Raw genomic sequence first — 18,113 nt, 5'->3', positions numbered from 1 at the left:
CAATAGGTAACAAGACTGTATTATACACTGAAAAATCTATTAAGAGGGTAGACCTCATGTTGACTTCCTCACGAAGTTTTAAAAACAGTATAAAAAAGTATTTTCTTTTCAAATAATACCTAGCAGATAATAATAATGCATTTTCTGAAATTAATGAGACTGTTCTTACTTTAGGACACCTTTGAAATACTGCATTTACAAACCGGACTTCCGGTATAGCTTAGTTGTCCTAGGAGGATACTGCAAAGGCTGTGGCACAGCAAAGAATTCTGTGCTTACTAGTGATGACCTGCCACAGCAGCCACACTGACATTTCATCCATGCCTCCTGCGAGTTCCTCTTCACCACCAGACAGAACCAAACTGAGTCTTCACTACATTTTTCTATTTTATACAAAATCCTTCATTCTGGGACCTGGTAACTTTGCATGGGTGTAACACTGGACCCAAGCTTTAATTACCCTTATGCTTATGAAATGTAAGAGTTAGGAGAAACCTTGTCATTTACATGTTAGGAAATGGAAGCCTTTGCAACTACCCAGAGAAAAATCCACAAGCATTTATGACACTCATCCTGGTTAGTTTTAAATATGTATTTCTAGGGCAAAGTTGTGACTTTCTGTTCATTATATACAATTTCATATAAAGAATAAAAGTAGGCATTAAGGAGATTTGTTCATTCAGGAAAGGCGTTATGTAATTTAGTCTAAATACTCAAGCAACAGCAAGGAACCTTCTATAGCCACAAAAGGTATCTGATACACTTGGAATTCCAATTGTCTACTATATTCTTATTCCTGCTTATCCAAAGACAAGTGGACTTTTTTTTTTTTTTACAAACTTGGGAATAAAAAAAAAATACCTTCTAATCAAGGCACAGTGAACAAGTTCTTATAATTGAAAATCAAGTGTTCAGATACTCATATTAATTTATTCAGGGATGCCAGCTTGTCACATTGAACTGACCTTGCCAATCAGCTCATATCATACAGTCAGAAATTGTTTCTGAAGGGAAATTTCATGATTAAACATCTAAGAATAAGTTACATATGTCTTTGTGTTATTTAGTCCAAGTCTCAGACTTCTATAAGGATTCAGTTGACCTGATTCCCACTGCTCTGAGGTCCATTTACTATTTTCCATCCTCACATCTGATCCACTGTCTGTGTTCATTTCAGATTTTTTTGTTGTTATTATTCATTTTGTTCAGTTTTTGTTCACCAATTTCACTTCATTTCAGTATTTATACAAGTAGTCACAAATGGTGATTCTATCATATCTAACTTAGCTATAAATGAAGGCAACACTCTCAAGTACAGAAATTTAAAATGAATAATATTTTTGAACTGTGTCAGATTATATTCATTGCATAAATCCAAGGGAGTATTGCAAACAATGGATCTTCTCTGCATTAAAGTACTTTAGACACATAAAAAGCTGAATTCTAAAAAAATTGTTTTTCCTTTTTAACGTCCATCATTGAAATCAGCAAGAATCTGACAATAATTGACAACATCTTTTTTCTTTCTGAAAAGTACATATGCTAATGGTGCCTCCCACATTAATAGCATCCCAGGTTCAATAAAATATGGTTTTCTTAGCCCTCTCTTGTAGAGAAAACCAAAACCAAAAACAATAGTAATCTTCTTTGATGAAAAACAGCAATGCACATAAAATCATATGAATTTGTAAAAAAAAAATAAGTAATATCATCTATTCTTAACTATGCAAATATTTAAATATACATGTACATATCAGGTATAGTTGAGGACTCTTCTGATCTCCCTTCAAGACCTCTAAAACTCACTTTCATAGATTTTTAAAAATCAATTTTATAATTATTTTCCCATATGTTGTACCTGTTTTTAAATAAGACAGCACACATACATATACTCAATACTTGGTGTAAATTTCAATTCCCACTCAGAGGAAAAGCAAGAAACGCATCTCTTTTTTCCCTCTTTTTTTGTTGCTTACAATCCCAGTTGCCTCAGAGATGGTATAACATGTGTAAGCAAACTAATCACATTTCTTAGGTTTCTTGGAACAGAGAAGTTAGATGTGGTCAGTTAAGGATATTAGCACAGTCATACTCTGAATCCAATATAAAAGGGAAAATGGCAAAAAAAAAATTTTAAATAAAAAGTATAAAAGAACACAAGAAAAAACCCTACCAGTAGTATTTTGTTTCATAATGCAAATAAACCTTTCTGTCATCATGAGCATTGACATATGTACAGTTTGAGAAGGGTGAGAAATAGCCTCATTTCATTTAATCTCCAATGACTGACCAATAAAAGAAAGAGATATTTCTACATGCAGTACCTGACAGCCTAAACCATCATCAGAAAGCAAAACTAGTTTAAAAACAAGATTTAAAAGACCTAAAACAGCTTTCCAAAGTCTTTGGTTAATTCTTTGTATTAATGTTTATATTTCTCCTGAACTATAAACACTCTTTGTCCTGACATTTAAATTGTTTACTATTAGAGGTTTAATTTTGTATTAGTCACTAATGAAATAGAAAAAGTCACCAGAATGTAGAAAGAACACTAGTGACTAAATGTTGAGAAAATTATTTTCTATGAAATATTAAAATACTGTTTACCTGTCTGTCAAGGAAACCAAGCCAAATCAGTAGATTTGTTAAATTCTTCAACAAAACATTTCCCAAGAACCATGACCTCAACCAAGATCATTTCAAGATAAACAGCCCATGGAAAAATGTAAAATACATTTTTAAGTAAAATATATGGCAAGGCCTTAAATCCTTATTACCATTTTATATTCATCCAGGAAAAGAAATCAAGCCCCAAGGTAAAAATTGTCAATTACTGTCATTTTTTTGTTGCACTCTAAGTGTTCAATTATATCACAAAAAATTTTAGAAAGTACTCATTTAATTAAAACATGAAATCTTCAAACTACCTATAGCTCTCCCTAGCTTGTAAATTAGCACATTTCCCCTGAAATAAAGTCCCTTCCCTATGTTCACCAACAACATGCATGACAGATGTGAGCAGTACCATCAAAGCACTTTCTACTCTTGTTTTCTCTTTCTTCTTCTTACAAAATGGTAACAACATTCTTATTTTAGACATACGTACCCTTTAGTATCATGCTTAAGAATCTGGACAATATGATGATTCATTATGAAAAGCAATCATGCTGTACATTGATGAATGACTATTGACAAAATGATGTCTATCATTTAAAGGAGAAAATGTAATTGAGACTTTAAATTCCAAATAAAATACTATAACTCAAATGACACTGACTAGCTGTGAGCTTCTAGAAGTCACCCACCTGGGGCAGCATGCGATTTTCTTCCTCCAGCTGTCTTACTCTTGCCTCCAGCTGCCTAACATAGGACAAGGTTGATTCTAAAATTGAAAAGAAAGAACTCACATTATACACACAGGTCTTGTTTGGTACACTGTCAGGCTACTTCTGGCTCCATTTATTTAAATCAGGTAGTGACTACTTAGTCTGATATTTAGAAAAAAAAAGATCTCACCCCAGAAAAACTATAACAGAAGCCATTAAAACTCTAAGCAGTTTGAACAATTGCACAATGTTAAGGAGAATCAGAGAAATATATAGGTGGTAAGACTGTAGGTGTCTGCACACCATGCAGCCTTCAGAACATTAGACATTTTGAAGATAGTTATTCCCCCTTTTCTATTTACTTTGTGCATTTTGAGCTTTCCCACACATAAGCCTTCTTATAATATTCATTATAACCAAGCTAAATTACAAGGTCTTTTAAAAAATTGAAAATAAAATATTTTGAATACCGAGCTCCCTTCATTTTCTCAATAAACTTTTCAAATCTTAAGAGGAATGGTTTGTTCTTCTCACAAATCTATAGATACCTATGACTGTATTTAGACAGCAGCTACAAAAGGGCTAAATAATAAAGCTAGTCTGAATTTTGACTTGATTTTGGCTCAAGTTTTTCCCTATTTAGGTAAATCAGGGCAGACTTGAAATTTGTTGCTTTCATTTCTTCAACATGCTCAGGTGTATGCTGACAGATCAGAATCAGCATCATGTTAGTATCTGTTCCATAACGAAACACTAGATTTTATAGCTTTACATTATGAAAATGTGGTCCACATGTGGAAAAGGTGGAGTTTCATTCTGAGCCACCATTTCACAGCAATGCTTCTTCATTAAACCAAAAATAATCCAGAGTGCAGCATCATACTGCAACATAGCTGAAATTCATTCCTTAGCCAACAGCAAACATACTTCAGGTATAGTGAAATGTACATGACCAAAGAATCCCTCCAGAGCACACTTCCACAGTTAATATTAAAGCAACAGATCCTCAGTGCATGTTCTTCGGCCTCAAAAATACAAGAGTAAGAGGCAAGGCCAACTTGGTAGTGGATTTAAGAGGACAGCATTTGAAGCCCCTGATAGTCTGCGCTTAGGATGACTATGTGTGCAAATGAATATCTTGACCTGAAATTCGTCATAGAAACTCTATAAAAAATATATGAAAATTGGTTATATGAACCCAGTTCCATTTTGTGACCTCCAAGGCAACAAAATAACATTTTATTTTCTTAAAACACCTAAGAAACTTCAGTAATTCACAATATAAAAATTAAACTCACCCCTAACTGGTTTATAGCCTCCCTGTTCTCATAAATGTTTGCAGAAGTCCCCATCACTAACATTAATAGAATCATCCACTGATCTCATGCCAATGGTGATGACTTGCCTTGAGCATTTCTCAACAAGACAGAAGAAACACAAGGTAAAGGAAACTGATGACATTTGCTAAAAATATGTTCTCATTCTTTTTTAGCTCAATGAAATGTTATGTGTTTGCCTTACGGACTTCAAGAGGGGAAAAAGTGTCTGGCATAAATGAATAACAAACTTACTGATTTCATGAATCTGTTCTCGTCTAGCAAATGAATAAGTGATTTGCTGGTCATCAAAATATGAATGTATAACAGATTCCCTGATTTACAGTTCTACAAGCTCCCCTCTCTTAAAAAAAAAAAATTGATAAATATCATTGAAGTGAAAAGGTGCTCAGAAACAGTCTACGTAAACCATGAACAGCTGAAATCCTTTTATACTTTGTTCACAATTTATACCCTATCTTTATTGTACTTACTGCACTATCCTTAAGGCTAGGATACTGAAAGGAGCTGAAATGACACTATACAGAGTGATTTAGGTGGCAGCTGAAAAATGCTACTGAATGAATTTTAACTCAATAACTATCTTCAGTCACTTTAATCTATTTCTTGTCTTTAAATCTTTGCAGTTTACATATTTGATGACTTCATTAAGTTTCTACTTATATTACAAAAGTCATATCATGTCAATTCCCAAAAATGGGAAATTCTTAAATTTGGAAAACATTCCTTAACTGCAATTTTTACTGTCAAGTTACAACAGATGAAGTCCAAATATTTGTTTCAAAGCATTCACTGCAAATATGGGTGGGGACAGGAAATGATAGGGAATATTTTCAGACAGGCAACATTAGGAGAAAAGTTAGCTCTATAGTAAAGGGAGAGGTAAGGAAAGCTTTGAGTTCAATTGTTCCACACAAGTATTTATTGTGTCACTGATGTCTGTCAGGGCACTACTGGGGTTGGGATGAAGAGAAGGCCAGTTACTGGAAGTCTTTAAGTTTCTCAAAACGCAGACTCCATTTTAAGATTACATGCCCATGTGCTGTGTTCCAGAAGGTCCTGTTCTTCCAGGTTCAGTTTCTGTTGCCATTATTACTTAACAATGAACAGATACAATGAATGGAAAGACTCCTCATGTATGTGTGTGTACGTGTGTATGTGTGTGTATGTGTGTGTGTACATGTGTGTACGTGTGTATGTGTATGTATGTGTGTGTACGTGTGTGTGTGTGTGTGTGTGTGTATGGAGGGAGAGGGGACAGGAAGAATAGCTGATCTGCATAAATAAATACAAGAATTCACACTGTTCACTGTTCAGTTCATCAAGAAACTGATTATATACTGGTTTTACATGGGAGTAGAGCACGCACACTTTTTTTCTAGAATATACTAGAAGATCATCACTGAATCCCTGAGTCCCTATATGAAGAGCTATTGAGGAACTATTCAATCTCTCAATTGTGACATGACAGAAAAACAAATATTTCTTTTGTTAAACCCTTATGACTTCAAGATTTGTTACTGCACCATAGGCTGGGCAAGCCTGACTACTAGTACATAACCGATCATGGTACAGAAAATATGTAAACATTTTAATAAAACATAATAGAATAAAGTGTAAGAAATTCCACTTCAAAAAATACACCACAATCCACATCCTAGTCCTAGCTGATCATCAGAAAGGAAAGATAAAATCTTGTAAGAAAGAAGAGCCCTTTGTGTGCTGGAATGTATTTGACCTTGTCTGTGACAGTCCCTTCTCCAGGCTGCTGCATCCTTTCCCTTCCTTTCTCAAGGACCTTCCAGAGTGGTGTCAACTCTAAGATAAGCTGGTCTTTCATTATACCCACAGAGTGTGGAGTGCAGCTATGCTCCCAAGAAAAGTATATGACAGAAATAAGTGTTTTTATTACAAAATGATACATACATACATGTCCACGTACACACACACAACTGCATTAGAACATGCTATCATTTGAACTGATGGCTACATTTATATCAATGGCTGACAGCTGTTAAAACAGATTTCAGGATGTCATTTTTGGCTTTCAGAACTGTGAGGATGAGGTTCCAAAGGAGCAGCAAGATTCCCTGCAGAAAATAGCCAAATATGAGGCTATGTCCAACATATTAAAGAAGGATGCTATCTTCAAGGAGTGTATAAAGAGTTGAGGGGAGATAAGGAGGGAAAAAAATAAAGCAATAACATGATATTCAGAGCTGAATCATGTGAAACAGGAGTACACCAAGATCAATACTGTCTGTAGTTCTTCTGAAGAAACCTCACTAATGGATCAACAAGAGCTTCAGAGATCAGACAGAAGTCAGTGAAGTAACAGGATGGACAAGAATGACCCTGCTATAAACAAGGAAGAGAGAAGGAATTTACATGAAAGAGAAGGGGATATACTGGGAGCAGACAGAGGAGAAGCCAGGTACGTTCCAGCCTCATGGATCTGAAGAACCAATGTCAAATCACAGATATGCAGATGGTGAGATTTGCTTTTTACTTCTGCCAAGGGCATTTTCTATTTCCACCCTTGGGAATCTACAAACATCTACACATTAGAAAAGCTAGGTGAAGCAAACAATACCACTGTGAAAATCCAATGACATTCTCAAGATTTTCTGGGTAAATCTTGATCACATTTTCAAGGCAGAAACCATTCTCTCCATGTATCTCATTTTTTTTAACCTATATGGAACATGAGTTCACAGTATCTCTTGCAATAAAACTAGTCAAAGAAACAGTCACAAGAATTCCAGTAATATACATCTTCTAATTGATTCCACTTTTAGAACTGAAATATACCTAAACAATTCCCTAATCTAACCTATCCCTAATCCCGACTCATTTGGCAGATGAGAGAATAAAGTCCAGAAGCTAGTGAATTTGGCCTCCAACACTGGGGATTAGCTACATACATTCAAAAGATTTTGTTTCATTCCTGGGGCATCACAGGGATTCCCACTGCAGATCTTCTAATCACTGAGATGTCAAGCTTCTCACACAGATCATTAAATTCTAACGTCTTTTATTTTTTCCTGATTTTAGATATTCTGGATGGACTTTTACCTTTAAAATAACTTGATATTCTCCTTGGACAACATCTTGGACTTGATTTCACTTCAATTTACCTGAAATGCGTTCAGTCATATAAAGTAGGTTGACTTTTTTTTTTTTCTCTGCTAGTTTGAAAATACCCTGGTCGACATACTAAACCCTCTATTTTCCCCCTTGGTTTCTAAAGTGGTGTTTCTCTCCCTGGAGGACTCCCATCCATGAAATCAGCCATGAGTTACCCTGATCATTGTACCCAAAAGATTTACTGTTGATATTTGCAACTGTCTAAGGTTTGTCAAACTTCTAAGCGGTTTTGATTTGACAAAGTGCCATCTGGTCTTTAAGATTTCAGGGCAAAAAATAAAATTTGGTAATGGTCCATTCTAAAACACATTACAGCATTTGGAAGGATGTGCAGGAGAAATGTCATCTGGAAGACTTTTGCCACTGTGGGTTTACAGGTCTCAGCTTTTCTGAGGCTAAGTTAGTCTCCCTCAGTCAGAGAAAGTCCAACAGCCAGATGATTTCAAATCTGTAGGCAATCTCTTTAATAAACCCCAAACTCTAAAGACACTCCTTGAATTAGTTCCAAATTAATCCCACCATCCACAGGACTTTACATATTCCTGAGGGAAAGTCTTCAGAACTATATATTTTAAAAATTATTACGATTCTATAAGTGTTACTCTTTCTTCCTCAGGCAAGCAATGTTCAGCCTCCTACTTAAGAATTAATATTAGCTTGAGAAGTACAAGTGATTACCATTTCTCACTATAATTTGATGCTTTTCTTATTAAAAAAAATCTTGTTGGCATCAGCATTTTAGGATTTGCCTGGATATTTAACTCAAACTGTTTTATTGGCAGAGATAGAATTTTTTATTTTTAATGGGATCTTTAATTGTCCTCAGTAGGTTAAAAAAATGATGTCAGGTCTTGCTCTGGTTCATCATCTATGAAGCTAATTCTACTCCTGTCAGACCCTTCTCTACATGGCAATCTGAAAGAAATATGAGATGGTTATTTTCTGTTCCAGTCCTCCCATGTGGAAACCTGTTCACTGTTTTTCACTGGCCCCAACTTCTCTTAGCTCTGGGTCTCGGCCCACACCTTCCCTGCCAAATAATCTTTCTCTGCCTAGTCCATACTCCTTATTCCTCTATGCATGTTATGAAAAACAGCTTTATAATGAGATTCAGCAAAGATTTCCACCTGCATATGCTGCTGGGCTAGTCTCTACCTCTGATAATCAATAAATGAATAATTTTAAATTCTTCTCCCTCCATAAGTGCCTTTCAATTTCCCTTATCATTTGCCAAGAAATCATATATTGAGTGTCCTGGGATTTTTCTTTACATAGTTGTTTATGTTGTTGCTGTCATTCAGTCGCTAAGTCGTGTCCGACTCTTTGAGAGCCCATAGACCACAGCATGCTAGGCTCCTCTGTCCTCCACTATCTCCCAGAATTTGCTCAAATTCATGTCCACTGATTCAGTGATGCTACCTAACCATCTCATCCTCTGTCGCCCCAATCACTTCCTGCCCTCAATTTTTCCCAGCATCAGGGTCTTTTCCAATGAGTTGGCTTTTTGCATCAGGTGACCAAAGTATTGGAGCTTCAGCTCAGTCCTTCCAATGAATAGTCAGGGTTGATTTCTTTTAGGATTGACTGGTTTGATCTCCTTGCTGTTCAAGGGATTCTCAAGAGTCTTCTCCAGCACCACAGTTCAAAAGAGAGCATCAATTCTTTGGCACTCAGCCTTCTTTATGGTCCAACTTTCACATCTGTACATGACCACTGGAAAAAACTATAGCTTTGACTATGCAGACCATGGTCAGCAAAGTGCTTTCTCTGCTTTCTAATACACTATGTTTGTCATAGCTTTTCTTCCAAGCAGCAAGTGTCTTTTAATTTCATGGCTGCTGTCACCATTTGCAGTGATTTATATGTTACTTATTTGCACATTTTCATTTCTTGCCCAAATATGCTACATTAAAACATTCCCTTAAACCCTACACAGTAACTGCTGGTGTTCCCTGCAGGGATTTAATACACACTTGTTGATTTCCTGTAATATCACTTCTTGGTGTTCACCAATAGTGAATATCTGCTGTGTACCAAACACTGTTCTAGATACTGCAGATAAAGCAGCAAGCAATAGCAAGAGCGATAAGGATGTGAGTTCATGATAGCACATTCCAGAGGGGAAGACAGACAATGGAAAGCAGATACACTCTTTTGTGAAGGCAATATGAGAAATAAAGGCAGCAAAACAGAGATCTTGGGAAGAGAGATGAGCACAAGTAGGGCTGCATTAGGGAGCCTGGCCTGGGAATTCTCTGGGGAAGACAAGCTGCAAATAAGTCAACTTTGCAAATGGCTTGGGGAAGAGAATTCTCCAAATCAGGGAAGGGTGTGCACAGGCTCTGCTGCAGAGAGTCCCTTCTGGGGTCTAGCTGTGAAGGGGAAAGGGACAGCAGCTTGAAACTGGGACCTGTTTATCTCATCACCTTTCTCCACTACTTACATTTTTAAAAAACTTTGTGTTCTCTTTGGCTATTTACACTTAGACCTAGACTTTAATCCTTTGACTGTTAGGTTTTCTTTGTGACAAACGCCTTAGCATTCCACTTGGCTGCACCCTCTCACATACCCTGCTTCCCCCTATCAGGAAATTCTGTTGATCTTGCTGCCAAAATATACTGAAAATCCAACCTCCTACTAGTCTCCTAACAGGTGTCCTCTCTTCTATCCCTATCTCCTTTTCTGGATCTATTATCATGCAAGATCTATATCAAACCCACAGCAGCCAGGGTTTACTTCCTAAAATGATGTCCGATCACGTCAATTCTTTAAAACACCCCAGGAGCTCACCATTTTGCTCCACATAAAAGTCAAAGTCCTAGGGCTCCTTTGGTGGTCCGGTGGCTGAGAATCCGCCTGCCAGAGCAGGGGACACGATTTCAATCCCTGGTCCATAAAGATCCCGGACATGCCAGGGGGCAACTAAGCCCGTGCACCACAACTAACTAAGCCTGTACTCTGTAGCCCAGTAGCCACAACTACTGAGCCCACTTGCCCCACAGCCCCTCCTTCAAAATGAGAAGCCACTACAATGAGAAGCCCACACGCCACAACTAGAGAGTAACACCCCTGCTCTCCGTAACTGTGCAAGCAACCAAGACTCGGTGCAGCCCAAAATAAATAAACATATACTCTTAAAGTCAAAGTCCTTAAAAAGCCCAGCAGGGCCCCATATGACCTGGACACCTGGCAAGTCTCTGACTTCACGACCTCGCACCTCAGCTCCAGCCCCCAGGCTTCCTTTCTATTCCCGAACATCCCAGGGACACACATGCTTCTGTTGTCCAGCTTCTGGGCTGCTCATCCCAGGGAGATGCTTGGCTAATTTCCTCACTCCTACAAGTCTCTGTGCAGATCCCTCCCTCTCAATGACACTTACCAAGCCTACTTCATTTAATTTGCAAACTGCCCCCACCTCCACCCACATCTTCCTGATCTCTGGTAGCCTGTTCTATTTCCCTATTTTTCTTCAAAATATGTTATCACCTTCTATCATACAAACTGTCTTATTCACATGCTACGTTTACTGTAGAAGCCCCATCTCTCCTCCTCAGAATGTCAGTTCCAGGAGGCAGAGATCTTTGCTGTGTTGGGTGATGCACTCCACGTGCCTAGAATGGTGTCTTGCACCATAAAAATTTATTGAACAAGCCAATAAACCAATTACACAGACAGTGCCCTGAAAGGACACTATTTCATAGGATAAGTCTGCATATTTCAATCACACCAGGTAAGACAGTTTGTATTTGAACGGAGCCAATATCAATTTGGTTGTGCCACTGAACATGAAGAACATTCTACAGAACATTAAACTTTGGATGGAAACACTGGAGAGGTTCTCAGATTATGTCAGATCTAATCACTAGTGGGCCATTTCGGTAAGAAAATCTAAAATGTGTTTTCATCAGGCTCAAAAATTTTTTTTCTGTATTGGGGAGGGTGGTGCATGGAGAGTGAAAAAGGGCAAGAAGGAAAGTCAAGGTGAGGGGGAGTAGGAGGAATAGACAGACAAATATAAAAAGAGTCATGGGAAATGTGTCAATATGAAGCATTTCTGCCACTAGGATCTTGGAACACAGTATTTCCAGCTGGAAATCTGCTTAAATTGATAAGTTTCCCCATTTTGGTTAGAAATGCCACTGGAAGGAATTTAAACTTCACCTGGACAATCTCCTCCCAGCCCATCCCTGTGACGGAGGGGTGTGTGAGGGGGAAGGCAGGGGAGCAATCACAGCTGTGGGGCTTGGGGCAGGGGCCAGCTGAGCAGGCCCTGAGTGAGGGGCTCTGAGCTGGCAGAGAGCAGCCTGAGGAGGGCGGAGAGCAGTGGTCAGTGTCGAAACAAGGTTATGTTTCTTCATGAAGAGAAAAACCTGTCATTTCAAGGGAAAAGAGAACAGAGCATTGTGCTGTCCTGTTTATTTTAATCCGAATGAAGGCTGGAAATGAAGGCCTTTCCCGAGAATGCTTTGACAGGAAAAATCACAAGTGCTATCTCCTGAGAGTGCCATGCAAGGGATATGTTTTTGGAAACAATTCAGAGTTTATTTCACTAATTATTTTCTATAAAAAAGTAAACAGTCAAATGAGTATGGAAATCCAATGATGTGCACATAAACCAATTTAGAAAACAGAAAAGAAATTCAAGGCCTATGTCTTAGCTTTGTTCCAGAAAATAATCACTGAACATTTTTCAAGTTTCTCTTCTTTCCAAATAAGAGTGTTTTTAGACTGAGAGAGAAAGGCATTTTGTTGCCTATTTGCCAACATCCACCTGTACCTATTCCTTGGGAATTAGTGCCTGGTTGTTTCAGCTTCCATTTCTCTTCAGAAACTAGAGGCTCCATATGGCAAGTCCTTGGCCTTATAGTTACACTCCGAGCTGTCCTATGACTCACACAGTGCTGTGTGTGAAGGTGTCCCATAACTTTTGGTTGAAGAAATGAATGAATGTCCTCATCATTCGGTTCCCAGCTGCTCTGGTTGCTCTCTAAGTTTGGTGTTCCCAGAACAGTTTAAAACAAATTTAACTCGAAATCCAGTCAAATTTCCACCAGAAGATCACCAATAACAAGCAATCTAAACCGATGTTTGGCTTAGAGGAAGCTTGTGTGCCTTCAAATTGCTTTCCCTTTGACTTTGCTTTTTGAAAGCATCAACCCTATGAAGGAGAAAGTAGATAAGTAACACTGAACTGGCCTAAAGGACTGGTGACTCTATGGAAAATATTTCAAACTCTAAATAGCTGTTTAGTGTATCATTTTAACAGTTACTCTGGGTTAAAATGTGCCTTACTTTCCACTGTTATGACACTGCTGCTGCTGCTGTTGTTATTTCCCAGGGAAAAATGACTGCCTTTTCCCAATGCTGGAGGATAAAAATTCATGTCATTTTAAGAAATGTAACAATTTCCTTCAATGTATGTGGCCCCCTTGTAAGTGCATCTTGTCATCACTGTCAATGAATGAACAAGGAAGCAAATCTATAAGAAAACAGATTTTCAAAAGACAATAAGCCTATAAAATTTTTTTAGGATAATTATTTTGATTTTTATGTATATTTAGGTGTTTGTAAAAGCCTACATACAATAGCTTTTCATTGTCATACTTTTCTGCAAAATAAAATATTTTTATGGCATTGTACAGCAAAGCATCATTAGTTTGAATTTCATCAATTGGGAATTCATAAAAATTTTGTTTATTTCAGCTTATATATAATCTCTGCATTGGCTATGAAAAGTAGTGGGCAAAACAAACTCAGAGTATGACAATTAAGGAATAATTGCCTTACATAAGAAAAGCAAAGTTTTCACAATGTTTTAGCATTATCTATCCACACACAAAGTGATATAGATAGATAATGGATGAGTCTATTAGATAATGGCTAAATAGTTTAGATAATATTTGAAAGACCACATACTGTGGAGCTTTTTTTTTTTTTGGTGAGCTATTTTAGTTGTATTAACAAGCACTTTGGACTCAGTTAACATACATTTATTAAGTAATTACTATGTGCTACACTCTCATGTGCTATACTCACTCTACTGAAAACAAACAAAAAGAGCTCCTCTGCTCAAGGAGCACTCAAGTATGGAAGACAGACGGACATGCAAACACCAACACAGAAGTAAGCACACTGCTCCCCTATACACTCACCACAACTTTAGCTGAGATCTAGATAATCAGAGAAGACCCAAGGCATCCAAACTGAAGCTTGAATGTAAAGATTCTGGGAACAAACTTTCCAAACAGCAAGAATAAAATCTGGAAAGCCCCCAAGAAGGGGATGAGCCAGAGGCTCTCAACAACAAAAAAAAGACTGTAGTGGTCCGAGAGAAGTGAGGGGAGACGAAGTTGGAGGAGGAGAGACAAGATCCATGGTGTCAGTGAATCAACAAAAGGAGATGCGATTTTATACTATTTGGAGCAGGGATCATTAGGGAAGGGAGGCTGGTACGTTACAGCGGCATCAGTTCAACGTGTTGGTCACCTGGTGTGAAGAACCGACTCATTAGAAAAGACCCTTTTGCTGGGAAAGATTGAAGGCAGGAGGAGAATGTGAGTGTCAATTCCTAGGCAGGTTGACAAGAAGTTCAGGGTCTCTGAGAAGGAGAAAGGTGTCTGAGGCTCTCAAGGAGGAGATGGGAGTCTGGCATGCTCAAGGAGGAGGAAAGGACAAACTTTTTTTTTTTTTTTCCTACATTTCTTCAGTTCAGTCGCTCAGTCATGTCCGACTCTTTGCGACTTCATGAATCACAGCACACCAGGCCTCCCTGTCCATCACCAACTCCCGGAGTTCACTCAGACTCACATCCATCGAGTCCGTGATGCCATCCAGCCATCTCATCCTCTGTTGTCCCCTTTTCCTTCTGCCCCCAATCTCTCCCAGCATCAGAGTCTTTTCCAATGAGTCAACTCTTCGCATGAGGTGGCCTAAGTACTGGAGTTTCAGCTTTAGCATCATTCCTTCCAAAGAAATCCCAGGGTTGATCTCCTTCAGAATGGACTGGTTGGATCTTCTTGCAGTCCAAGGGACTCTCAAGGGTCTTCTCCAACACCACAGTTCAAAAGCATCAATTCTTCGGCACTCAGCCTTCTTCAGAGTCCAACTCTCACATCCATACATGACCACAGGAAAAACCGTAGCTTTGACTAAACAGACCTTAGTCGGCAAAGTAATGTCTCTGCTTTTGAATATGCTATCTAGGTTGGTCATAACTTTTCTTCTAAGGAGTAAGCGTCTTTTAATTTCATGGCTGCAATCACCATCTGCAGTGATTTTGGAGCCCAAAACAATAAAGTCTGACACTGTTTCTACTGTTTCTCCATCTATTTCCCATGAAGTGATGGGACCAGATGCCATGATCTTCAGTTTCTGAATGTTGAGCTTTAAGCTAACTTTTTTACTCTCCACTTTCACTTTCATCAAGAGGCTTTTTAGTTCCTCTTCATTTTCTGCCATAAGGGTGGTGTCATCTGCATATCTGAGGTTATTGATATTTCTCCCAGAAATCTTAGTAAGGATTTTATAACAAAACTACACCCTGCTTGAGGGAAATTTCTTCTTCCTGAAAACCTTCTGACTAATCCTGTTCTTTCTATTGTTAAATTCTAATCCTGTTATCTTAAAATGTAAATTGTGGGAATGGGTCTAGTAAGATATTTACGACCTTGAGACATTCTTTTGATTTATTGTAATAACCAATTGAAAAAGTATATAACTCCTTTTTCTAAGACTAGCGAGGGTCAGGAGCTTTCTTTGTCCCTTTTCACTGTAATAAAACTCTGCTACACAAAAGCTCTGAGTGATCAAGCCTGGTCCCTGGTCCCAAAGCCAAATCTTCTTCTTCAGAGATCATGAATCTGACATTGTTCACTGTAAGCTATCGAAGGGAATGACAGAGGATGAGATGGTTGTATGGCATCAGCGATTCAATGGACATAAGTTTGAGCAACCTCCAGGAGATGGTGAAAGACAGGGAAGCCTGGTGTGTTGCAGTCCATGGGGTTGCAAAGAGTCAGACACAACTGAGTGACTAAACAACAACAAATCTCAAAGTCCTATTAAATACACCCAACACAGGGCACCCTGGATATGTTCATGATGGTTTTCATGCCCTTTGATTTCACAGACACCTGATCATAGTGCAGGAGGGAGGGCAAGTTCTAAGAAAACTTTGCATCTTTCTCCATTCCCAAAGATTCAATCATCTTGTCTCACTAAACAGTTACTAGGCAACAAACAACAGACTAATCAATTTGGTCAAGCAAGTGTATCAGATGATACCCATAATAGCTAATAATTTTAATTTGATTATCATTTATCAAGCAATTCACTAAAGGGGCAAAGGCATTTTTCACATGCAATACTGCATTCAATCCTGACTGCAAGATCATGAGAAACGCTGGACTGGAAGAAGCACAAGCTGGAATCAAGATGCCGGGAGAAATATCAGTAATCTCAGACACGCAAATGACACCACACTTATGGCAGAAAGTGAAGAAGAACTAAAGAGCCTCTTGATGAAATTGAAAGAAAAGAGTGAAAAAGTTGGCTTAAAACTCAACATTCAGAAAACTAAGATCATGGCATCCAGTCCCATCATTTCATGGCAAATAGATGGCAGCGGCAGACTTTATTTTGGGGGGCTCCAAAATCACTGCAGATGGTGATTGCAGCCATGAAATTAAAACACACTTGCTCCCTGGAAGTAAAGCTATGACCAATCTAGAAAGCATATTAAAAAGCAGAGACATTACTTTGCCAATAAAGGTCCATCTAGTCAAAGCTATGGTTTTTCCATTAGTTATGTATGGATGTGAGAGTTGGACCATAAAAAAAGTTGAGCACCAAAGAATTGATGTTTTTGAACTGTAGTGTTGGAGAAGACTCTTGAGAGTCCCTTGGACTGTAAGAAGATCAAATCAGTCAATCCTAAAGTCAGTCAGTCCTGAATATTCACTGGAAGGACTGATGTTGAAGCTGAAACTCCAGTCCTTTGGCCACCTGATGTGAAGAACTGACTCGACAGATATGAGTTTGAGCAAGCTCCAGGAGTTGGTGGTGGGCAGGGAAGCCTGGCAGGCTGAAGTCCATGGGGTCGCAAAGAGTCAGACACAACTGAGCGACTGAACTGAACTGACCTTCAAGTAAGCCAGAGTCAGCCAAAGTAAACCCAGCAAGTTTCTAGTTCAAAAACCACCAAATCACCCCTGGCTAAGTGCTTGGATTTGCCAAGTCATTAGGTGCTACTGAGGTGTAAGTTGCTCAGTCATGTGCAACTCTACGACCCAATGGACTGTAGCCTGCCAGGCTCTTCTCCTCTGTCCATGGGATTTCCCCGGCAAAAATACTGAAGTGGGTTGCCATTTCCTTCTCCAGGGGATCTTCCCAACCCAGGGATCAAACCTGGGTCTCCAGCATTGCAGCCAGATTCTTTACCGTCGGAGCCACCAGAGAAGACTGCCAAATCATTAGAGGGCTTAATGAACACAGATACTTTTTACGACATGCTCTTTGAACAATTTTACAAACTTCTTACAATTCAGAAACCTACAAACTAGTCAATCCTAAAGGAAATCAGCCCAAAATATTTGTTGGAAGGACTGATGTTGATGCTGAAGCTCCGATACTTTGACCACCTGACGTGAAGAACTGACTCTGGGTCTGAAAAGGGTCTGGAAAGACCCTGATACTGGGAAAGACGGCAGAAGGAGAAGGGGACAACAAAGGACGAGATGGTTGGATGGCATCACTGACCCAATGGACATGAGTTTGAGCAAGCTCCAGGAGATTGTGAAGGACAAGGAAGCCTGGCATGCTGTATTCCATGGGGTTCGAAACAGTTGGACATGACTGAGCAACTGAACAAGTATGACAACAGGCTTAGAAGAAAATTCTGCACAAAGGCAAAAAGCAGTTTCTTCTGGCTTGCTGATGTCTAACCTGAGTTGTTTTCACAGCAGCTGCTTTCCTGGATTCGCTTCTGAACTGTTGGGGAACGCAGTGAAATGTTACCCACTCTGCTTATTTTAATGTTGTTTACCATGCTTCCTGGTGATATCAAAATGAAATCTGATATACATCACCTCGTAGGAAGCTGGACAGAAGTTGGTTATTCCCCCAAGGTGAATATCTCAACACAGTATTTCTAAAGTAATCATCCTTGGCCACAAAATCCTATAGACACTCAAAGTATGTATCAATACTTAATGAGTCATGAGAAACAAGAGCAGGTACAATGAACTTGTATACCTGAAGTAACTGTAATCACCAAACAATGATGTCACAAGCTCCATACACTCTG

At 38.7% G+C, this 18,113-nt stretch overlaps 1 protein-coding gene across 4 annotated transcripts in view; it reads right to left on the bottom strand.

Moving 5' to 3' along the window:
• The window catches only part of CCDC85A (coiled-coil domain containing 85A), a 221,677-nt gene that overhangs the window by 45,657 nt on the left and 157,907 nt on the right, over nt 1-18,113 (bottom strand). For all 4 annotated transcript variants that reach the window (XM_018055267.1, XM_018055269.1, XM_018055270.1 and 1 more), the window contains exon 3: nt 3,306-3,382. In XM_018055267.1, coding sequence (XP_017910756.1) covers nt 3,306-3,382 — 77 coding nt within the window. The remainder of the gene's footprint in view (nt 1-3,305; nt 3,383-18,113) is intronic.

The sequence above is a fragment of the Capra hircus genome, chromosome 11 (assembly GCF_001704415.2).
Source record: "Capra hircus breed San Clemente chromosome 11, ASM170441v1, whole genome shotgun sequence".
Taxonomy (NCBI): domain Eukaryota; kingdom Metazoa; phylum Chordata; class Mammalia; order Artiodactyla; family Bovidae; genus Capra; species Capra hircus.
Note: the sequence above shows the minus strand (reverse complement) of the source record. Positions and strands in the feature narration are given on the sequence as shown.